The 19,233-nt window shown below is 39.7% G+C and overlaps 1 protein-coding gene across 4 annotated transcripts in view; it reads right to left on the bottom strand.

The window, feature by feature from the left end:
• Positions 1-321: 321 nt before the first annotated feature.
• The window catches only part of GLRX3 (glutaredoxin 3), a 44,469-nt gene continuing 25,557 nt past the window's right edge, over positions 322-19,233 (bottom strand). Inside the window, exons 5-11 of one of the 4 annotated variants that reach the window (XR_003121182.1) lie at positions 14,286-14,458; positions 13,990-14,051; positions 11,779-11,836; positions 9,641-9,689; positions 5,790-5,829; positions 5,607-5,699; positions 322-1,356 (exon numbers count right to left, since the gene is read on the bottom strand). Coding sequence is in view for 3 of the 4 variants with exons in the window: in XM_025397182.1 (XP_025252967.1) it covers positions 1,306-1,356; positions 5,607-5,699; positions 5,790-5,829; positions 9,641-9,693; positions 11,779-11,836; positions 13,990-14,051; positions 14,286-14,458 (530 nt within the window). In the remaining variant the exon portion in view is untranslated. Of the gene's footprint in view, positions 1,357-5,606; positions 5,700-5,785; positions 5,830-9,640; positions 9,694-11,778; positions 11,837-13,989; positions 14,052-14,285; positions 14,459-19,233 lie in introns of all 4 variants that reach the window. The other 3 variants (XM_025397184.1, XM_025397183.1, XM_025397182.1) reach the window with 3 other exon arrangements.

Here is a 19,233-nt window from a genome sequence, read left to right as displayed (position 1 = left end):
TTACCTAGGCCTAGGAATAGACGCATTTCATCCTGTTTATTCTTGTCTGAATTACTGACTTCTGCTTCCCTTTCCTTATCACCACCAGACAGTGCCAGCATCTTAACCGCCTAAACAGGGTGGGGTAATATATGAAGAGAACGTGTCACAAGTGCAAAAAAAACTAAGACCCATGAGGTGAATTTAGCCATCCCATTTGAAGCCTGCTTGTGGAAGCCTAGTGAAGCAACTATTTCTCATATATGTTAGATTCAGGATCAAAAATACTGTTAAAATTTTCATGGACTTCAAACTGTTCTCAATAGGAGGACCAAAGGACCTTGAAAGACCAAATCAATGTTTATTATAAACAAGTGGACCAAGTGTGGTGGTCCTACCTGTAAATTCCAGCACTTTGGGAGGCTGAAGCAGGAGACCTCATCTCTACAAGAAATAAAAAAATTAGGTAGGCATGGTGGTGGCAGCCTGTGGTCCCAGTTACTCAGGAGGCTGAGGCAGAAGGATCGCTAAGCCCCGAGAAGTCAAGGCTGCAGTGAGCCATAATCGTGCCACTGCACTCCAGCCTGGGTGACAGAGCCAGACTCCGTCTTAAAAAAAAAAAAGTAGTGATGCTTACAACAAATGACAATACTTTTCCATTCTTTGTCATGACTACCCACTCTTCTAGACCTTATGAAAAAGTGCTTGTTGTATCATATTCAATGAGAAATCATTTTCCTCTGAAATGTTTCTTGATAATTCACTACTGGTGCCTTGTGAAATGAGAGTCTAAACCTGCAGACATCCTACACTGCCTCTGCAATTTAACCAGTGCCGAGCTCAGCAATGACATCAGAAACTAATTTCCGTTGTTTTTCCTAAGCTGTAAGGAGATCTTTCACCAGCGAGGGGAGCCATTGTGTTGGCAAAGGAGTTGTCCTAAATACTGTTGTGTACTGCATTCCGCCACAGTTCTCCATTTTCTGAAGACTGCCTTTCTTAACTGCTAGAAGATACTCATGTACTAAGAAAAAGAGATTTAATGTGGGTTAATTATAGTAGCTGTATGTTTAATATTGCTGTAAAGATATACTTTTTTCATACAATTATTGTTAATAATTTGAAGATGTTTATTGCATTCTATTTTTGGTGGGAAAAAAAATGTAACATACATTTATTTAGCACGACATTGTGAAATACACAAAACATGTAACTGAGTAAGCAGGAATTTTCTATTCCTAGTCCATTTCTGAGGACTAAATCATGAACTGCTTCCAATGTAATTAAATATTTCTTGCAATAGTTGGGCACCAAGTTTAAGATTTATTAATTTTCTCCTCTCAGTATAGGCAGCAATTCACCATTTTCTTTCAGTTCCTAAAAATGAAAAACAACAATAATAATATGTATATGCATATATAAAAAGATGGAAACATCTAAACAATCACAGCTTGTATGTATATCTGAGAACCAAAAGAAACACTTATTGGATTAAAACTCCAGTCTTTTAACATTTTCAAACTAAATGTGCCATAAAACCTGAATACACTATCAGGTTAAAAAAATAACAAGGTATTCTTGGCCAAGTGTGGTGGCTCACAAATGTAATCCCAGCATTTTGGGAGGCCGAGACAAGCAGATCACTTGACGCCAGGAGTTCAAGACCAGCCTGACCAACATGGTGAAATCTGTCTCTTAAAAAATAAATAAATAAGGCTGGGCACAGTGGCTCATGTCTGTAATCCCAGCACTTTGGGAGGTCGAGGTGGGCAGATCACCTGAGGTCAGGAGTTCAAGAACAGCCCGGCCAACATGGTGAAATCCTGTCCCTACTAAAAATACAAAAATTAGCCGGGCATGGTGGCGGGTGCCTGTAATCCCAGCTACTCAGGAGGCTGAGACAGGGAGAACCTCTTGAACCCGGGAAGCAGAGGTTGTAGTGAGCCAAGATCATGCAATTGCACTCCAGCCTGGGCTAGAGCGAGACTCCATCTCATTCATTCATTCATAAATAAATAAATAAATAAATGAAGTTAAGGTATCCTAAAACCAACAGATTGTTTAGTATTAGGAAATGGAGCAACCGGAGCCAATGAAGCCCCCTATTTAAACTACAGCAATAAATAAGGAAAATAAATCAAGTGACTTTCAAGGTTGAAGAATGAAGCAACATGGCTAGGCGCAATGGCTCACACCTATAATCCCAGCACTTTAAGAGGTCAAGGGGGCAGATCACTTGAAGTCAGGAGTTCAAGGCCAGCCTGGCCAACATGACAAAACCCATCTTTACTAAAAACACAAAAATTAGCCAGGTGGGTGTGGTGGCATGTGCCTGTAATTCTAGCTACTTAAGAGGCTGAGGCATGAAAATTGCTTGAACCCAGGAGGTGGAGGGTGCAGTGACCCAAGAGCCAAGATCACCCCACTGCACTCCAGCCTGGGTGACAGAGTGAGACTCTGTCTCCAAAAAAAAACAAAAAACAAACAAACAAAAAAAGCAGTGTGACGTTAAAAGCCTACTCAAATCTGATGCTTGTTCCCCTCCCATTCTTCCACTCACAGAGAGGAAACAGGCTTTGCTATTGAAACCCAACCTGGCAATACATCTCTGTCTCAGGAAAAGCAGAAACCATCAAAAAGACCTAACAATTCAGAAACACACATGGCATCAAAAGAGCTACCACTAGATTGACTGGAACTGCAGTACAGGCGCCATGCTCCTTGTGCCTGTTTTTCAGATTTAAAATCTGGAGTATAGACCCCAAGTTTGAAAGGAGAGACATGATAAATAAAATTTTCTGGTTTAAACAAACATTTAATATGATATAACATCTCAGGTTATCACTGAGCAGTGTAAACATCAATCAATAAAACCATTAAAATCCGTATGACCTCCTCTCTGGATGAAATTCAAATAGGAATGATGCTGTCACACAAAACCCAGACGGCTTTGTCATGTCTAGGGATCTTCTTCTACTATTCAACGAGCAGACACCCTGCCGCTCCAAGGGACCGAGCAGGACTTTTCTGAGCACACGCTCAAGGAGGCAGAGAGAGGACCATGCAGCTGAGTGGGCAAGGGCAGGTGGCCCTCAGGTGGATCTGGACTCAATGGATTACTAGTGATGGGATGGTTGACAACTCACCTGACCTCTCCATGTCTCTGTTTCCTCATTCTTCTACTGACAGAAGAATTCTGCTCTCTAAGGCTGCTTGGGAGATTACGTGAAGCAGCCTCTTAAAGCACCAAAGCAGTGTGCCTGGAACACTGGGAGTGCGCCAAATAAGGAAGTCCTCACTATCCTCACTGCTGTTAATGTGAGTCGGCAGGTGAAACATCTAAACCTAACCAAACCAAATCTTCTAAATCTCTCTCAACAAACTGTGTTAAGTACAAACATTCTGCAACAGCAGCAGTGAACCGTTTACTCTTCAGAGGCAGTAACAACTCACAATTTTCTCAGGACACTAGATTGGCTGAGTAACGAAATCATTATTCAGTCACTCATTCAACAAAAAAAATGCTCATTGCTCCAAAGAGGCCAGCCAGATTAGACCATTTCAAACATCTTTTAATTGAACTGAACATGAAGAACTGCATTCTGCAAGAAACAGATCAAAATGGCATCGAAAGAGCTATTCCATGTATCTTCTCAAGGAAAAATGTTAACAATATCACACATTTCAAATGTGTATGTTCTTAGCAGGTGAACATAAAAAAATCATATAACACTCTGTTATATAACTAAAAAGAAGTTATCCACGCAGCTTAGCTTTAGAATTAAATGAGATTTATTGATTGTATCTTCCCAAGAGTTACCAATGGCTAAGGTACAGGCTATAAAACATTCAGACAAGAACAGGCTCAAGAGTATTTGGGGTGTGAGTACTGTTTGTGTCTTACAAAAATAAGATTTTATATATATATATATATATATAGAGAGAGAGAGAGAGAGAGAGAGACAAAGGGAGGGAGGGAGGGAACGGGAGGAGAAACAAATGCAGATCTGTTTTTGCTGCTTCAGGGCTATACAAGAGCTATATATGGTCTTAAACATTTTTTCCTCCAGGAGTGAGACCATTCCCCAGGAAAAATGTCTCACTGGCTTGTTGAAGAAGTATGAGATCAAACCTGGAACTCTACAGGAAATAAAACAGAGGCCACCACAGGACAAAAACAGCCTCTGCAGTCAATGGAGCTCAAGCTTTGTTTCTATAAAACATATTGGTCCAAAGTGCTGATGTCATTTCAGTGGTACGCTAGTGCTTCACTTTACAAAAGCATGTGTTAAAAACTTTTATTTTGGCCGGGCGCGGTGGCTCACGCCTGTAATCCCAGCACTTTGGGAGGCCAAGGCGGGCGGATCACCTGAGGTCAGCAATTCAAGACCAGCGTGGTCAACACGGTGAAACCCCATCTCTACTAACAATACAAAAATTAGTGGGGCGTGGTGGTGTGCGCCTGTAATCCCAGCTGCTCGGGAGGCTGAGGCAGAAGAACCACATGAACCTGGGAGGCAAAGGCTGCAGTGAGCCAAGATTGCACCATTGCACTCCAGCGGGGCAACAAGAGTGAAATTCCGTCTCAAAAAAAAAAAAATTTATTTTACAACGTAACTAGAAGTAGTACTACTTGCTACTTGTTCTCCACATAAAAAGTCGGAAGATCTGACCTCACAGAAAATTCTCTAATGGACTGAGGCAAGAGGAAGGTCTGAGGGCAGTCGGCAGCCCACCTTTTGGGGCAGTTTTGTTCTTGTCCCCGAGCAGAACCTGGCATTCCTGCCCAACATTCCTGTCTAGCTCCTCTCTATACCCACCCGGCTACCACCCTCCTCGATACCACCATGCCCACAGTGGGCCTGGGGTGCAGTGGGGCCTGTGGGTAGATATTAAAGCTACAGCTTCTGTTTACTGTTTTGGGCTAATCAAAGAGCTATGGAGCACACAGGTGCTAGTTGGTGGGCCTGCCCTAAATTCTAGACATTAAATATGAGCAAAGTCATGTCCATTTAAAACTCAAGCAAGAAGTAAAGTCACTTATTCATCCAACAACCATTTACTGAACTCCTAAAATACACAAAGCATCAGGAAGGACTCAAGATACATAAGAAATGGTGTCTTCTCTAAAACACTTACAATCTAACAGATAACAGATTTCCAAACATCTGAAAACCAAAAAGCGACCTACATTTTTTCTCTCGGGGGACCGGGGCAGTGATCTTCAGCCTCTGTGGCAAGGATGGGCAGCATTGGGTCATAGGCCTCACACTGCTGTCAGTCCATGCACCCAAGGGCAGGTGAGTAAGGCAAGAAAAAATAATTTGTTGGCTGGGAGCTGAAGCAGGATCTCACAAGGACCCTGAGTGGCAGGTAAGATCACCCCACAGAAAGGGGATGAAATGGCTAGTTCAGGTGTGGAAGTAAGAACCGGCTGCCAGGTGGGGACAGTGAGAATGGCAGGGTACTTATGCACACAGAAACGGTGATACTGGTCTAGAAATGCCTGACAGTCAGGCTGGAAACAGGAGTCAAAAACAACTCTCCAGTTTCCATTCAATATGAAATCATTTTTAAACACACCAAAGTCTTCTCCGTTCTTTAGAAGAGCAGAAGAACTGACTTACCTTCACGATATCCAATCCTCCCACCAGCTCCCCTTTCACATACAGCTGAGGGTACGTTGGCCAATTTGAGTAGGCTTTTAATCCTTGCCGAACCTAAAGAAACAACAGGAGTCCGGAAACCATCCTGTCAGGCCCTTATGATTAAAGCTAAGACAAAGGTGAAACATCAAACACAGAACTTACTTCTTCATCCTCCAATATATCGAATGTTTCATATTCAACACTGGAAAAAAGAGAAGACATTTTAACTGGAAATACAGTTAAATCAAATTGTAACACCTCTGTGCATTTGATGTTTTAAAAATAATCAAGAAAACTATTTTGTTGCTAACAAAATGTACTATAGACCAATGGAAATGATTTTACTTCTTAATCTGTCTGGTACTACACAGAATTAGTCATTCCAAGATACAACTTTATCTGGATTTTTCTCCGTACAATATTGGGTTAGACCAGGGATGCGGAAACGTCTTCTTAAAGAGTGAGACAGTAAACACTTCAGGCTTTAGAGGCCAGTCTCTGTTTTAACTGCTCAGTTCTGCTGGGCAGCACAAAAGCAGCCACAGACAACATATAAATGAAGGGATGTGGCTGTGTGCCAATATAAATTTATTTACAAAAATGGGCAGCCACCTGCAACTTGCCAACCCCTGGGTCAGACCCACATCCCCATCTGCACAAGCCTTCATTAACTGAACACTCTCATCCACTTCTAATATCTAATCCACCCCCGGCTGCTGCTTCTTAACCTCCTGGAAGCTGCCCGTGGAGCAGGAAGTAGTAGTGCTCGCGGATGGAGGCTGGAGGGCTCAGCAGCCAGATGACAACCACGCTGCCAGTTCCCTCCACCTTAGCAAGAGACATGCTTTCCACACTTAAACTTATTTCAGAGAGGGTGCTGTTTTTAATGTACAAAAGGCCAATGAAAGCTTTGTGGCTTTATGCCATACAATGAACATTACTCGTACAAAGAAAAATCACTGCATGAATGTCCAACTGTATCTACTCAGAGTGATTTCACCGTTAGGTGGTCAGGTATTAGTAAGCATATATGCCTAAATCCTTGCAGGGTGCCTGAGGGTACAGGTGCAATTCCCAAAAGTGGTCAAAAAAAATGCTACATGTAAAAAAAAACTATAGACTTTCCATAAAACTGAAACCATCACAGGGAAATCTTGTTTATTTAGTAAACAAGTTCCCAAGGAAACTGTCTATGGTGCAGGGAACAGTAAAAAACAAAAAAAAACAAAAAAAAAACAAAAAAAAAAATAAATGACAGGATAAATCAGAAGCAATTACCAAAAAAGGAATGTTTGAAAGAAGAGCAAAAAAGGACCCCAATGTAAACCTAATGTTTTTTTAAAAACCCAATGTAAGTCTTTGTTCAAGCTGAACTAACTAAAGGTGGCAGATCTCTTAATACTGTGATAAAAACAATGAGTTACAAAACTATTCATAAAGGATCCAGGAAGCACTGGGCCCAAGTGTATATATGTGGAGTCCTAACAGTCAATACACTTTCTAAGAGTTATTCATAAAGGGTACCTTTCAAACCTCAATATACACTTGGTTCTCAGCCACTCATGCATGTGTATTTTGGCTACTAAAGGAAAAGATAAGAAATGAGAAAAAGTAAAAAGGAGTTTTCTCCACATACTTTGACTCCAAACAAGAGCATGGTCTGTTCACGTTAAAAGAAGCTGAGGTCCTGGATGGCCTCACTCATCCTAGAGCCAATCATGCTTAGCAAGTCCGGAGCTGGGAGTCATTCTCTCCCAAAGTAGCCTCCTGCTCTCTGCGACAACAGGGTGCTTTCAATACAATGGAGATCAGACAGATATGGGACAGAAAGCCAAGTTACCAAGATATTCCACCACAGACATGAGCTGGGTCAGGCCCAGTGTGTCGGCTCAGAAGACACCTGAGGAACCTGGTGCTGCTTAGGGAGGGATGGACTGTGTGTGTCTCACTGTGGGGCTGCAGCAGAGGGTTGACAAAGAAAAAGCAAAATGACCAAAAACAAGTCAGCCCCCACTGTATGGCCCAGGGCAGGAGTGAAGAAAGGAACAGGCTGGAAGTTACCATCACAATACACTCACTGTACTTGCCTCTATAAAATGTCATAATAATCTGAAGAAAACCACATCTTTTTTTTTTTTTTTGAGACAGAGTCTCACTGTCACCCAAGTGGGAGTGCAGTGGCTTGGTTTCAGCTCACTGAAATCCACCTCCTGGGCTCAAATGATTCTCCCAGCCTCAGCCTCCTGAGTGGCTGGGATTATAGGCGTGCGCCACCACACCCGGCTAATTTTTGTATTTTTAGTAGAGGCGGGGTTTCACCATGTTCACCAGGCTGGTCTCGAACTCCTGACCTCAAGTGATCAGCCCACCTCGGCCTCCCAAAGTGCTGGGATTACGGGTGTGAGCCACTGTGCCTGGCCCGATATTATTTTTGTGTCCCTGAAATTGTATTCAGCATGTGCTATTCAACTGACGATTTTCAATAGATCTTTGAAGTATATCAAAGATTACTTGAAAGTAATTTATTTAAAGTTACAGTTAGAATATATGATTTTTAAAAGATGCAATTATGAAATAATGAGAAATAAACAAAAATATTTGACAAACCCTACAGAACATGTGCTATATATCTCCAAATAAGTGCTTTTGTTTTTAACCACAAAAATCAATGGCACTGTTCTTACCTGACAGCTTCACCACTGAGCACATTAAAACTAGGAGCACTGCAATTTAACTTGCATTACACCTCTCAGATCCAGGTAATGGACCTTAATATGCACCCCTCAGCTTTTTGTATTGTTTAGCAACTAGGATATTTGAGAAAAATTAAAAACTACCTATAATATATTCTCCCTGAAATATATTTATGCATGGTGAGGACTCAGTTACACATCCTCCTCTGGGAAAGTAGACAAATAGTTATTCCAAAGGTTGCCTAAGGACTTCCTTTATGTTACTAATAGGTTGACACTGGCCAGAAAATACTATTTTGGTCTAAGTTAAGGCATTCATAAAATAATACAGCAAAAATAATGAAAATATACAAATATTTATGGATACAGACATTACAACTGAAAAGCACCAGTGGCAGAACGGAAAAGTAGAAATATTTTTTTCTTTTTTTTGAGACAGGGTCTTGCTCTGTCACCCAGGCTGAGTGCAGTGGTGTAATCACGGCTCACTACAACCTCACCCTCCAAGACTCCAGTGATCCTCCCACCTCAGTCTCTCAAGTAGCTGGGACCACAGACGTATGCGACCATGCCTGGCTTATTTTTTTATTTTTTGTGGAGAAGGGGTCTCACTATGTTGTCCAGGCTGGTCTCAAACACCTGGGCTCAAGCAATCTTCCTGTCTCAGCCTCCCAAAGTGCTAGGATTATAGACATGAGCTACTACGCCTGGCCAGGTTGGAATTTTTTGGGGTTTTTTTTTTTTTTGAGTTTTAAAAGTTTAACTTTATTTTTTTTACTAAGGTCCAGAAATTTCTGTAAGACAAGTACATTAATGAAATGTTTCCAAAGAAATACTGAACAATATACACTCTAGTTTGCTGAGGGGTCCAGCTCAAAAGTTCAAACCTAATTCTTGTGCAATAAAAATCAGTATGGATAGCAGATGATCTAGAATACACTGTGTTTTGAAATCCACAGCTGGTTTCATTTTTAACCATAATGAAAAACCAGTACTCCTATTCCATCAAATGTGTTTTATAAGCAATAATAAATTCAGGTCCACTGTATTATGCAACACACATCTTTGGAAAGCAACATCAACAGTGAGATCAGATCAGTAGAAATATACACAGTGAAAAGAAATACACAAAGTACTGTAGTTTTATGAAAAACTACTACTTGAGAGAGAAATCTTTCCACAAATAGCATACAACTGTAGACTGATGAAAGGATTTGGGAAAGCTTTACGAAAGCTTAATTCCAATTCTATCTTCCTGAGAGTGGTGGCAAAGGGTATTTCCTTCCTTCTCTGGGACATCTGAAAACAACATTTACATACCCAGTACTATTTAGTATTTCCAGAATTTGTTTGCTGAATCCACATTTTGCTTCCTAGATGAAAAAAAAAATTGTAAAGATTACATTTTTTATATGACCCAAGCAGCACGGTTGTACCTAAAACTCTGTCAACCAGCACAGCACTTGTCCATCATGGTTGCCACTGCTTTCACTCAGCTAGCAGAGCTTCTACTAATCCCTTCTTCAAGTACGAACCATCTGCACATCAACCCAGGCACACGTGACCCACAGACTTACTTTGGTTTGTAACCACTTGAGATGACATGTGTTCCAACAGTTTATAATCTCTGTGGTCAAAAAGTTCCTCTAAGTGAAACCTAGATTTTCTACAAAGATTTCAGTTCATTCTTCACTTCACTCATGCAAAATGATCTTAACTCACTTAGTCTTTTTGCAATGATTATGACAATTATTTTCCCATTTCCAACTGGACTCTGACTCCTTTTTTTTTTTTTCTTTTTTTTTTTGAGACGGAGTCTCACTCTGTTGCCCAGGCTGGAGTGCAATCTCGGCTCACTGCGACGTCCACTTCCCAGGTTCAAGCAATTCTCCTGCCTCAGCCTCCAGAGTAGCTGGGACTACAGGCGCACGCCACCACGTCCCGCTAACTTTTAGTATTTTTAGTAAAGATAGGGTTTCACCATGATGGCCAGGATGGTCTCGATCTCTTGACCTCAGGATCCACCTGCCTTGGCCTCCCAAAGTGCTGGGATTACAGGCATGAGCCACCACGCCCGGCCTCATTTATTTTTACATTACAGAATACTAACACTTTTTTGAGTTTATGAAAATCTTAAGCTTTTTTCATCCCACAGGACTCCAAATTCCAGCAATCTTGTGGAAAAGATATGGTACCATGTAAACATTTTAATAGCCCTAATAACACTGTTTCCAAAATGTATTAAAACTTTCTAGGTTTCCAGAAAAAAACAGTTTTGAGAATAAATATCCGCTTAAACAATTACCAAGAATAAGAAAAAAATGTCACTTTATCATTACTAGGAATTATTAACTTCCTCTATTGTTTCAATACACTGAAGCAAAACCAAAGAATTTAGGATCTAACCTAGTGATTCCAAAATGCTGAAATTTATATTAACATTTTATTTGTTACTGTTACTTTCATTACCTAATTATATTAACCAATTAGTTATGTTAACTAATTAGCTTCATTATACTAGTTATGTTAACTTACACACTAGTTATGGCAACCAGAGTCTGCCCTGTGAAGAAGTATTGAGTCCCTTTCCCAATGAGCAAAGTGGCAAAGTGGTTCTCTGTGTCACTTGCCCAGTGCATCTGGCTAACAAGTGAGGCAGTTTCTTTATTCCAACAGCCTCACCTTTCAAAGCTTTGGTTTCTTTATCTCTAAAATAGGCCAAACTCTGTCCAACCCTGCCTACTTCAACAACTGATTGAGAATTAAATAGAGGTTCAACTGCTATGAAAACTACAAAATATGGTATAAATGTGTATGGCTGGTTTCTGGAAATTACCACTCTGATCTCAATCTGAAAGAAAATTAGTTCTGCTCAAACTATTAGTGGAAGTAATCTATCAAACTTGATATTCAAAATGACGCACAATCAATATGCACTTTCGTCAAAAAGCTACAAGAACCATCCCATTACAAATGAGAATTGCTGACCATTTCACTCATTCATCAAACACACACAGAGCACACCTGCTACAGCCAGGGTTTGCTCCTCCACTGTCACAAAAGGACGATCTAGGGGTGCAAACCCAAGCACGACCAGGTTCCCTGCATTCAGGAAGTCCAGTGACTCAGCTGCACACTCCAGCAGTCCACAAACTCCAACAAAGGATAATGAAATAACAACTCATACAACCAGTAAAGCGTTAACAGTGTTGACCACGTTAGCTGACAAAGTTTGGCAGCAGAAAGAAATGCACCCCACTGAGATGTTGATGATAAAGTCAAGCAAAATGTAGATTACTTTGTTTGATCTCCGTAAGCACCAATTAAGGCCTGGATAACTTCCTGATACCGCTACAGCTTCATTAGCTAAAGCTAGGAAAAAGAGATTTAACTGTCCCCTTGTTGCAGATGTTAACATCAAAAGAAATTACAAATAAAACCATTTTTGAGTTCTTTACCTGTTTGTTTCCTTTCATAAAGAGCATCACAGAAGCTTTATTTGTCAGCACTTTGAGCCTAAAGAGAGAAAATTGATATAAAACGGCTCAGCTCAATTATGCAACACCACTTTTCCTCCGCTTCGTGAGTAACATGCATATTTGAGGGATGGCAGGATGACAGTTCACAGCTTTGAGTGGTATTAAACAAGCAAATGCGTTGACATTTTCCTTGATTTCATTCTCTCCCTAAGCCACTGTAAAACACAATATGGCTTTTAAGGCAAAGAATGTTCCTTCAAGTTGCAATTTAAGCCCATCAACTCACAGTAATAAAAAAATAATAATAATAACCAATTCAGTAAGGAATTGTTCAATAAGGGGCCTATATATTAAGCCCATCCAAAACTTTCAGAACTAGATCTTGTGAGCACCATCTTCCATCATGATGCTGCACACCACTGTACACGTGTAAAGCTCACAAGGTCAGACTGCAGGGTGACAGCGTTAAACCTCAGAACATCAACTAATGCCAGATGCTCAAATCAAATACTTTCATCTTAACATTATATTTTATACAGTCTTGCCAACATCATAATCTAATATGTTATCAGAAATTTTAATTATCTGTATACAGCCACAAGTTTAGTCACAAATCTCAGGAAAAGTCAGTGTTGGGAGGACAGGTCACTAAAGAACCTAAGCTCCATGGGGTCACGCCACCATGTTCTCCCAATTCAAGGCTCAAAAATCTCCTTATAAACGAATCCCAAATGAAATGCATAAATCATGCACAAAGCTGTATCACTTACATTGCCAACCGAGTGGGATTAGCTCAAGTTCAGAAAAATATGAATGGATATAGGAATATGATGCTGACCCTGACAACCCAATAACTAACCCAGCCACCTGGATACAGGGAACCACAGCTCACAATGTACTGCCAAAATACACGTCACAAGTCCATGAACTCCACTTCCTGCACTCTGCTCACTAGGAGCCCTTTAAATTATTACTCAAAATATGCTGAATTTTACTTTCTACATAATTCTAGCCAGTTACCTTTCAGTGTCCGCAAGCACAGATTTAGAAACAGCACATTTAGGAAAACAAAGGTCCAATGGAGACAAGGCCATTAACAGCAGCAAGTGTACTCAGCAGAGAAGGAAAATCAACTGAACAGCGAATACAAGCATATAAAAAGCACAGCTGTCCTTGGAGAACACACAGCCTCCATGGGCCATGGGCATCACCAGGCTACAGGCAACAACCACACATGAAGACGCCCAGAGTCAACAAAGGGATGCGGAGCATCACTTTCTCACGAAGAATGCAGAAAATGGTACAAACCACAGGACAGAATGCAGTACTCAAAGATCAGCCTTACATACGTGGAATGGAGCATTATTTATAGAAATTATTAATTAACAACAGACAAATGAGGTATTTATTATTATTACACACTTTTAGAAATTCTCAAGATGTTACATGGCAAAAAAAAATTACCAAAGGAAGGTTTATCTTACAATCTCCAGCCCCAACTATGAATGGCTGATTGCTGATATAGTAAATTCCTCTTTAAAGTTCTATATTAATTCACATTTACTGCAATAAAAATCCTATTAAGTTGCCTTATACACCAAAGTCCAACATTTCTGTAAGAGAACTTCTCCAAAAGCCAAGTGAGATCCTTGACAAAACAAATACATGTTTCACAGCCCCAAAACCTGCTCATGTAAGTTCTCGTGGTCTAGAAAGGCCATGAGAAGTGCCCAAAGCTTGTTGCGAGGTGATGAGCTTTTCACACTCACCACTTGTCACTCAGTGCTCTGGCGTTGGGGCAGCACCCGCAGCAGTCACCAAGGCTGCACCCAGGAAAACACGAGTGTGCTGAGGTTACGCCAAGGAGCAGTGACAAGACAACTGGACCCTGGCTCTGAAATGCAGAGAGGTAAGCAAAATTTGGTTGTTCCACAGAAACAATGACATATCTATAAAAGCAAAGAAGATCTTCCACATGATCATTAAGTTGGTGCTAAAATTTCTCCAATCCAAATTAGATTTGCCAAAGTTTGCATGGCTAGTTTGACTAAACAATGAAATTATGACCTCTGGCATACAAATACCAAATCCTTGATTTCCACACAGAAAGAGCAATGCAAAACCTGAGGACTTTAAAATATTTTTAACATATTAAATGATAGACTATTTAAAACTTTCCAAAACACTTACCTTTCCTCTAATTTGGGAGCTTTGGGACAAATTGTATCTAGTTCTTCAGATGCTTCTAGCTCCTAAAATAAGCACACATGTCAGTTTTCTAAAAAAAATTATTATAACATAAATCTCCTTGATCACACCATAACACAACTTATTGATCAATCAACTAATCAGAAATACTGTGTATTCATTACAGGTTCTTATTAGTAAATATAGATTCATAAGAAATTTGTATCTTAGATTTATCACTTTAAAAAGTATGCTCTAAATGGAATTTATTTACAAAGCACAGACTTCTCAATTCTAACCTTAATTATATCAAGTCCTCCTATGAGCTCTCCAGAAACGTAGAGCTGAGGATAAGTAGGCCAATTGGAATAGGCTTTGAGTCCCTGTCGAACCTCTTCATCTGAGAAGATATCAAAACTGCTAAACTGAATATTATGTTTGTGAAGAATTTCCACCATCTGCTTGCTGAAACCTGTACACAAAAAAAGAAAATAAAGCACTTAGCTTCTCTCTCTCGAAACACGTACACATGATAATACATTAGTTCAGCATACATATCATCTAATGGACATAGACGCCTGCCTTATTTTGCTGGTGATTTAATTAGCATGGCTGAATAGTATACAAACAGAAAATAAATTCCTGGATCCCCTTATTTGACCTTGAACCATATCACACACTCAGATATGACTTAACTTTTTGACACAACTGTGAGTATTAAAAAAAAAAAAAAAAAAAGTGGTGTGTATATTTATTAAAGTTACTCTTCAATATCATGGACATTTTTTGTCACAGAAGAAATAGCACTAGCCAAAAAGCAGAGACCTGAGGGTGATGGTGCACACCCGTAATCCCAGAGACTGGGGAGACTGAGGTAAGAGGATCACTTGAGACCAGAAGTCTGAGGTTGGAGCAAGCTATGAGATTGTCACTGCACTCCAGCCTCCAGTTTGAGTGATAGAGCAAGACCCTGTCTTTAAAAAAAACCAGAAATCTGAATCTGACACCTGCTCCCTCCACCCACCAAGGTGACACATGATGAGGCCATAGGTGGCCTCTGCTCAGCACTTTCCTAGTAATCAGGAGACTGACCTGACGCTCTGGACAGTCCCTCCCAGCCTTCCTGTTGTGAACCTATAAGAATCAATTCTGGGCAGAGGAAAAAAATTCTACAATTGTTATTTTTAACTACTACTTGACTATACTAAAAACCCAATGCTGTTTCGTTTCTACTGCCATTTTACTACTTCCTGAGTTCCCACTTCGATAGTTCTCAATCTTCACTGTCTCTAAGTAGGATAAATTAAAAATCAAGAAGGCATGTGTTCTCCTGTAGTCTGAAATACACACAGTACATTGAATTTTAAAGCTATCTTCTCTGTTGTTATATATGAACCATCAATAGATTGACGGTATTCTTTCTCATCTCAAGTCATAACTTGACAGTTTCTTTTTTAAAACTATTTACATTCCCTAAAGTATGTAATGTAATTTTTTTTACTACACTATAGTGACAATTTTATGTTCCATGATTTTATTATACTTTTGTGACACATTTTTATTCTGTACTTTTTTGACATCATCTTATTATGACATTAGAACTGAAGAATAAGAGTGTGAATATCAGTCTTTTATAAACCTATTAGCCTAGTCTGGAAAAAAAAAAAGTATTTTTCTTTCCATAAGCTAATTCTTCCCCATTGTTCCCAATACTTTGTAGGGCCCTACTCTTTCACGCCTCATTCTTCTTCTCAAACACAGTTATAATTCACTGGAAAAGAACCTATTCTTCAGATTCAAACTTTCTAAAAGACTTAGCAGTATCAGCAATTGTTTTTAAATAAAATCAAACCATAAAATTCAATATAAGATTAATTGCAAGAAAGGGTTTTACTGATGTCACCCAAAATCATATTTACCATTAAAACATGGATCTACAAGTGAGCTCCAAACATTTTCCAAATCTGCAGTTTATTGAGATGAAGCACTAGTATTTATTTGTATAGCATGTAAGTTGCTTTTCCTACATCGGAAGTGTGAAGTTCATGTACAGCCTGAAGTAAAACACTGATTCTGAAATTTTTTTATTCATCTGGGAGTTCATTAGTAAACAGCTAACGGCTGATTGCTGATGGTTATTCTGTTGCCAATATATTAACTCATTTTTACTGTAACTGGCTGAGAAAAAGCTTTATTTTAGCTTTAGGCAATTACATGCAGACTAGAAAGATTGATTGGTAGTGTTTCATTTTTAAGGGTTAAAGTGGCAGACTAGAAATGTTATGCTTCAGGATAAGATGGCAAGAAGGCTTTATTCTAGTAACAAAATATTTACACACTTTTTTTTAAGAAAAATGCATGCATGCAATAAAAATATTTAAATGTAGAAAAGTAATGTTTAACTGCCACAGAATCCCCATTTCCACCCCCAGTCATTTCTACTCATGACATGAATAGGTGCCTAACACTGCATCTCATCACTACCTAACAATAAACCCTAAAAAACATCTTTGAAACCTGATTTTGTGGCTGATACTGATTTAAAAGTAAGAGCCAGGTTGGATGACTCTCACTGCAGGAGGAATATCTGACTATGACTTAAATACCTTTTGCTTTGCTAAAAGCTTTGTTAACTGAAATAGCTATAAGAATTCCCAAATAATTAACCTGCTCAAGGATTTAAGATTCTGTTTAAGATGACATATACCTCAGTGCTTCTGGAAACTCTTCCTAAAACAAGCATTTTCCTGTCTTCATGAAGATCACAGAGTAAGGACAATCCAATTCTTTTCAACTGAGACCCTATTTACATGTCAGGCTCATAACACACCATACAATTCTGCAGGCAGAGCCCACGTGAAGGATAAGAAGATGGAGACATGACCTGTGCAGGAGCTGGGCTGAGTCCAATGGGGCTCCAGCAGAAACCCTAAAAATGGCTTTCAAGGCTTTCTAGATATAAAATTTAAATGTTATTCATTCATGTTTTTCTGATTAGCAGAAAGCAAGGTGGGGACCAACTAAACAGACATCGTTATACTCCACAGTGGAGTTCAGTGTTGTTAGCAGAGGCAGCACTTTCAAAGCTAATTTAGTGCAAAATAAGGAAAGAACAGCCACATGCGTGCTCACAAGATGAGACAGCCAGTGCTTTTATAAAGGGGGCTTTGCCTACACCCTTCTCTAAAATGCCAGCAGAAGAGCAAAAACAACGCTCCACTAAGCAGGCTCGGAAAGGAACAGCAGAGGGTCCAGGGGACTTACGTTCTCATAAGAAAACAGTTTAAAAATATTTTCCAATTAATCCTAAGTATTTTATTAAAGAACAGCAACATTCTTAAATGATCTATTTACTATGTAAGACAGAAAGACATGTAACAGAAAATATCAGGAAACAGAAAAACCCATTGAAAATGTAGTTATAAAAATTATATAGAAAACGAGTACTCTGAAAGAAGAAACTAACCGTTCAATCATATGTATCTCAAAATATTTATTGTCTTGTATTAAATATCTATAACACCATGTTTTCAGATGGCTCTGAAATGTGTTTTGTTATGTTTTGTTTTGTTTTGTTTTGAGACGGAGTTTCACTCTATCACCCAGACTGGAGTGCAGTGGCTCAATCTCGGCTCAATGCAACCTCTGCCTCCCAGGTTCAAGCGCTTCTTCTGCCTCAGTCTCCCAAGTGGCTGGAATTACAGCATGCCACCATGCCCAGCTAATTTCTGTATTTTAGTAGAGACAGGGTTTTGCCATGTTGGCCAGGCTGGTCTCAAACTCCTGATCTCAAGCGATCCGCCCACCTCAGCCTGTTGAAGTGCTGGGATTACAGGCGGGAGCCACCACGCCCAGCCCTGAACTATTTCAAAGTTTCTTTTTTATTCTATTATTTGTTCAGTCTTCCAAATGTCACTCCATTATAATAATATAAATATAATTTAAATAACATAAGTTTAACATAAATATAAAAATGCTAGTATATTCTAAATTCAGTTTAATAAAGTGAAAGGTAAGCAGAAAAATTATAATTTCTAAGTTTCTCTCTAATTTACTTGAATAATCATACAATATCTGCACTGAAAAGGCCCTCCAAGATTGGCTCCAACAGCCAATCTTATTCCCAACAGCACTAGAAGGAATTAAAGGCATAAGGAGGGTACCTGACTTGTCTCCAAAGTTGCTAAGGCTGCAGGAGTGGGCCTGAGGCTCGCCTGGCATGACATCCAGTGTAGCACACTTCCCAGGACACCCTTCTCCTCTGAGCACCCCTTCCCCAAGCTTCAGTGTTGCCACCTGCCTTTTCATTAGTTTTATCATTCAGAAAAGACTGAGACTGCTGCTGTTCAACCCCAAAGGAGACAATACTGTAGAGATTTCACTGTAGGTGTGCTTCACCCACATTTCATAGCCAGTTCTACTGTACCTGAGATCTGAATGAAGGTGCTGAATACGATCCATTCGTGTGGTAAGTTCCCATTTAGTGGCTACCACATAAGGTACAAGAAATGATTTTCATGTTTCATGGAAGAAGGTGAACGTGAACCATTTGCAACCCCCGTTAAAAACAAAATAACAAGCGCAACAGAGACTATCTGTTGCTACTTTTAGTGTAGTACAGACTAAGTTAGCTTTGCAATACAGAAACAGCAGGCATTATGTGACACATAAATACTGGCAGTGAAATTTTTTAGGCAGAACTAAAAGATATTTTTAAGACAGAATTCACAGGCGTCTCACGACTGTAATCCCAGCACTTTGGGAGGCCGAGACAGGCAGATCACCTGAGGTCAGGAGTTCGACACCAGCCTGACCAACACAGACAAACCCTGTCTCTACTAAGAATACAAAAAAATTAGCCAGGCAAGCTGGCAGGCACCTGTAGTCCCAGCTACTTGGGAGGCTGAGACAGGAGAATCGCTTGACCCCTAGGAGATGTAGGTTGCGGCCCGCTGAGATCGCACCATTGCACTCCAACCTAGGCAACAAGAGCAAAACTCCGTCCCGAAAAAATAACAATTCATCATGAAACTTTAGTTTTAAAACTAGACATAATCATAACCTAATATGTAATTTAATAGCTCTACAGGGAAGAATTTAGAATCAAATTCACACTAGAAGCTTGGCTATCTTTATAAAGTCACTCTGGACATGCTGTAATCACATTAAGAGCATACTCAATGTTACTGCCCCATCTTAATAAAGTCCCTCCTGTGTAGTTGATATAAATACTCTTAGAGTCTCAAC

Source organism: Theropithecus gelada, chromosome 9 (genome assembly GCF_003255815.1).
Source record: "Theropithecus gelada isolate Dixy chromosome 9, Tgel_1.0, whole genome shotgun sequence".
Taxonomy (NCBI): Eukaryota; Metazoa; Chordata; class Mammalia; order Primates; family Cercopithecidae; genus Theropithecus; species Theropithecus gelada.
Note: the sequence above shows the minus strand (reverse complement) of the source record. Positions and strands in the feature narration are given on the sequence as shown.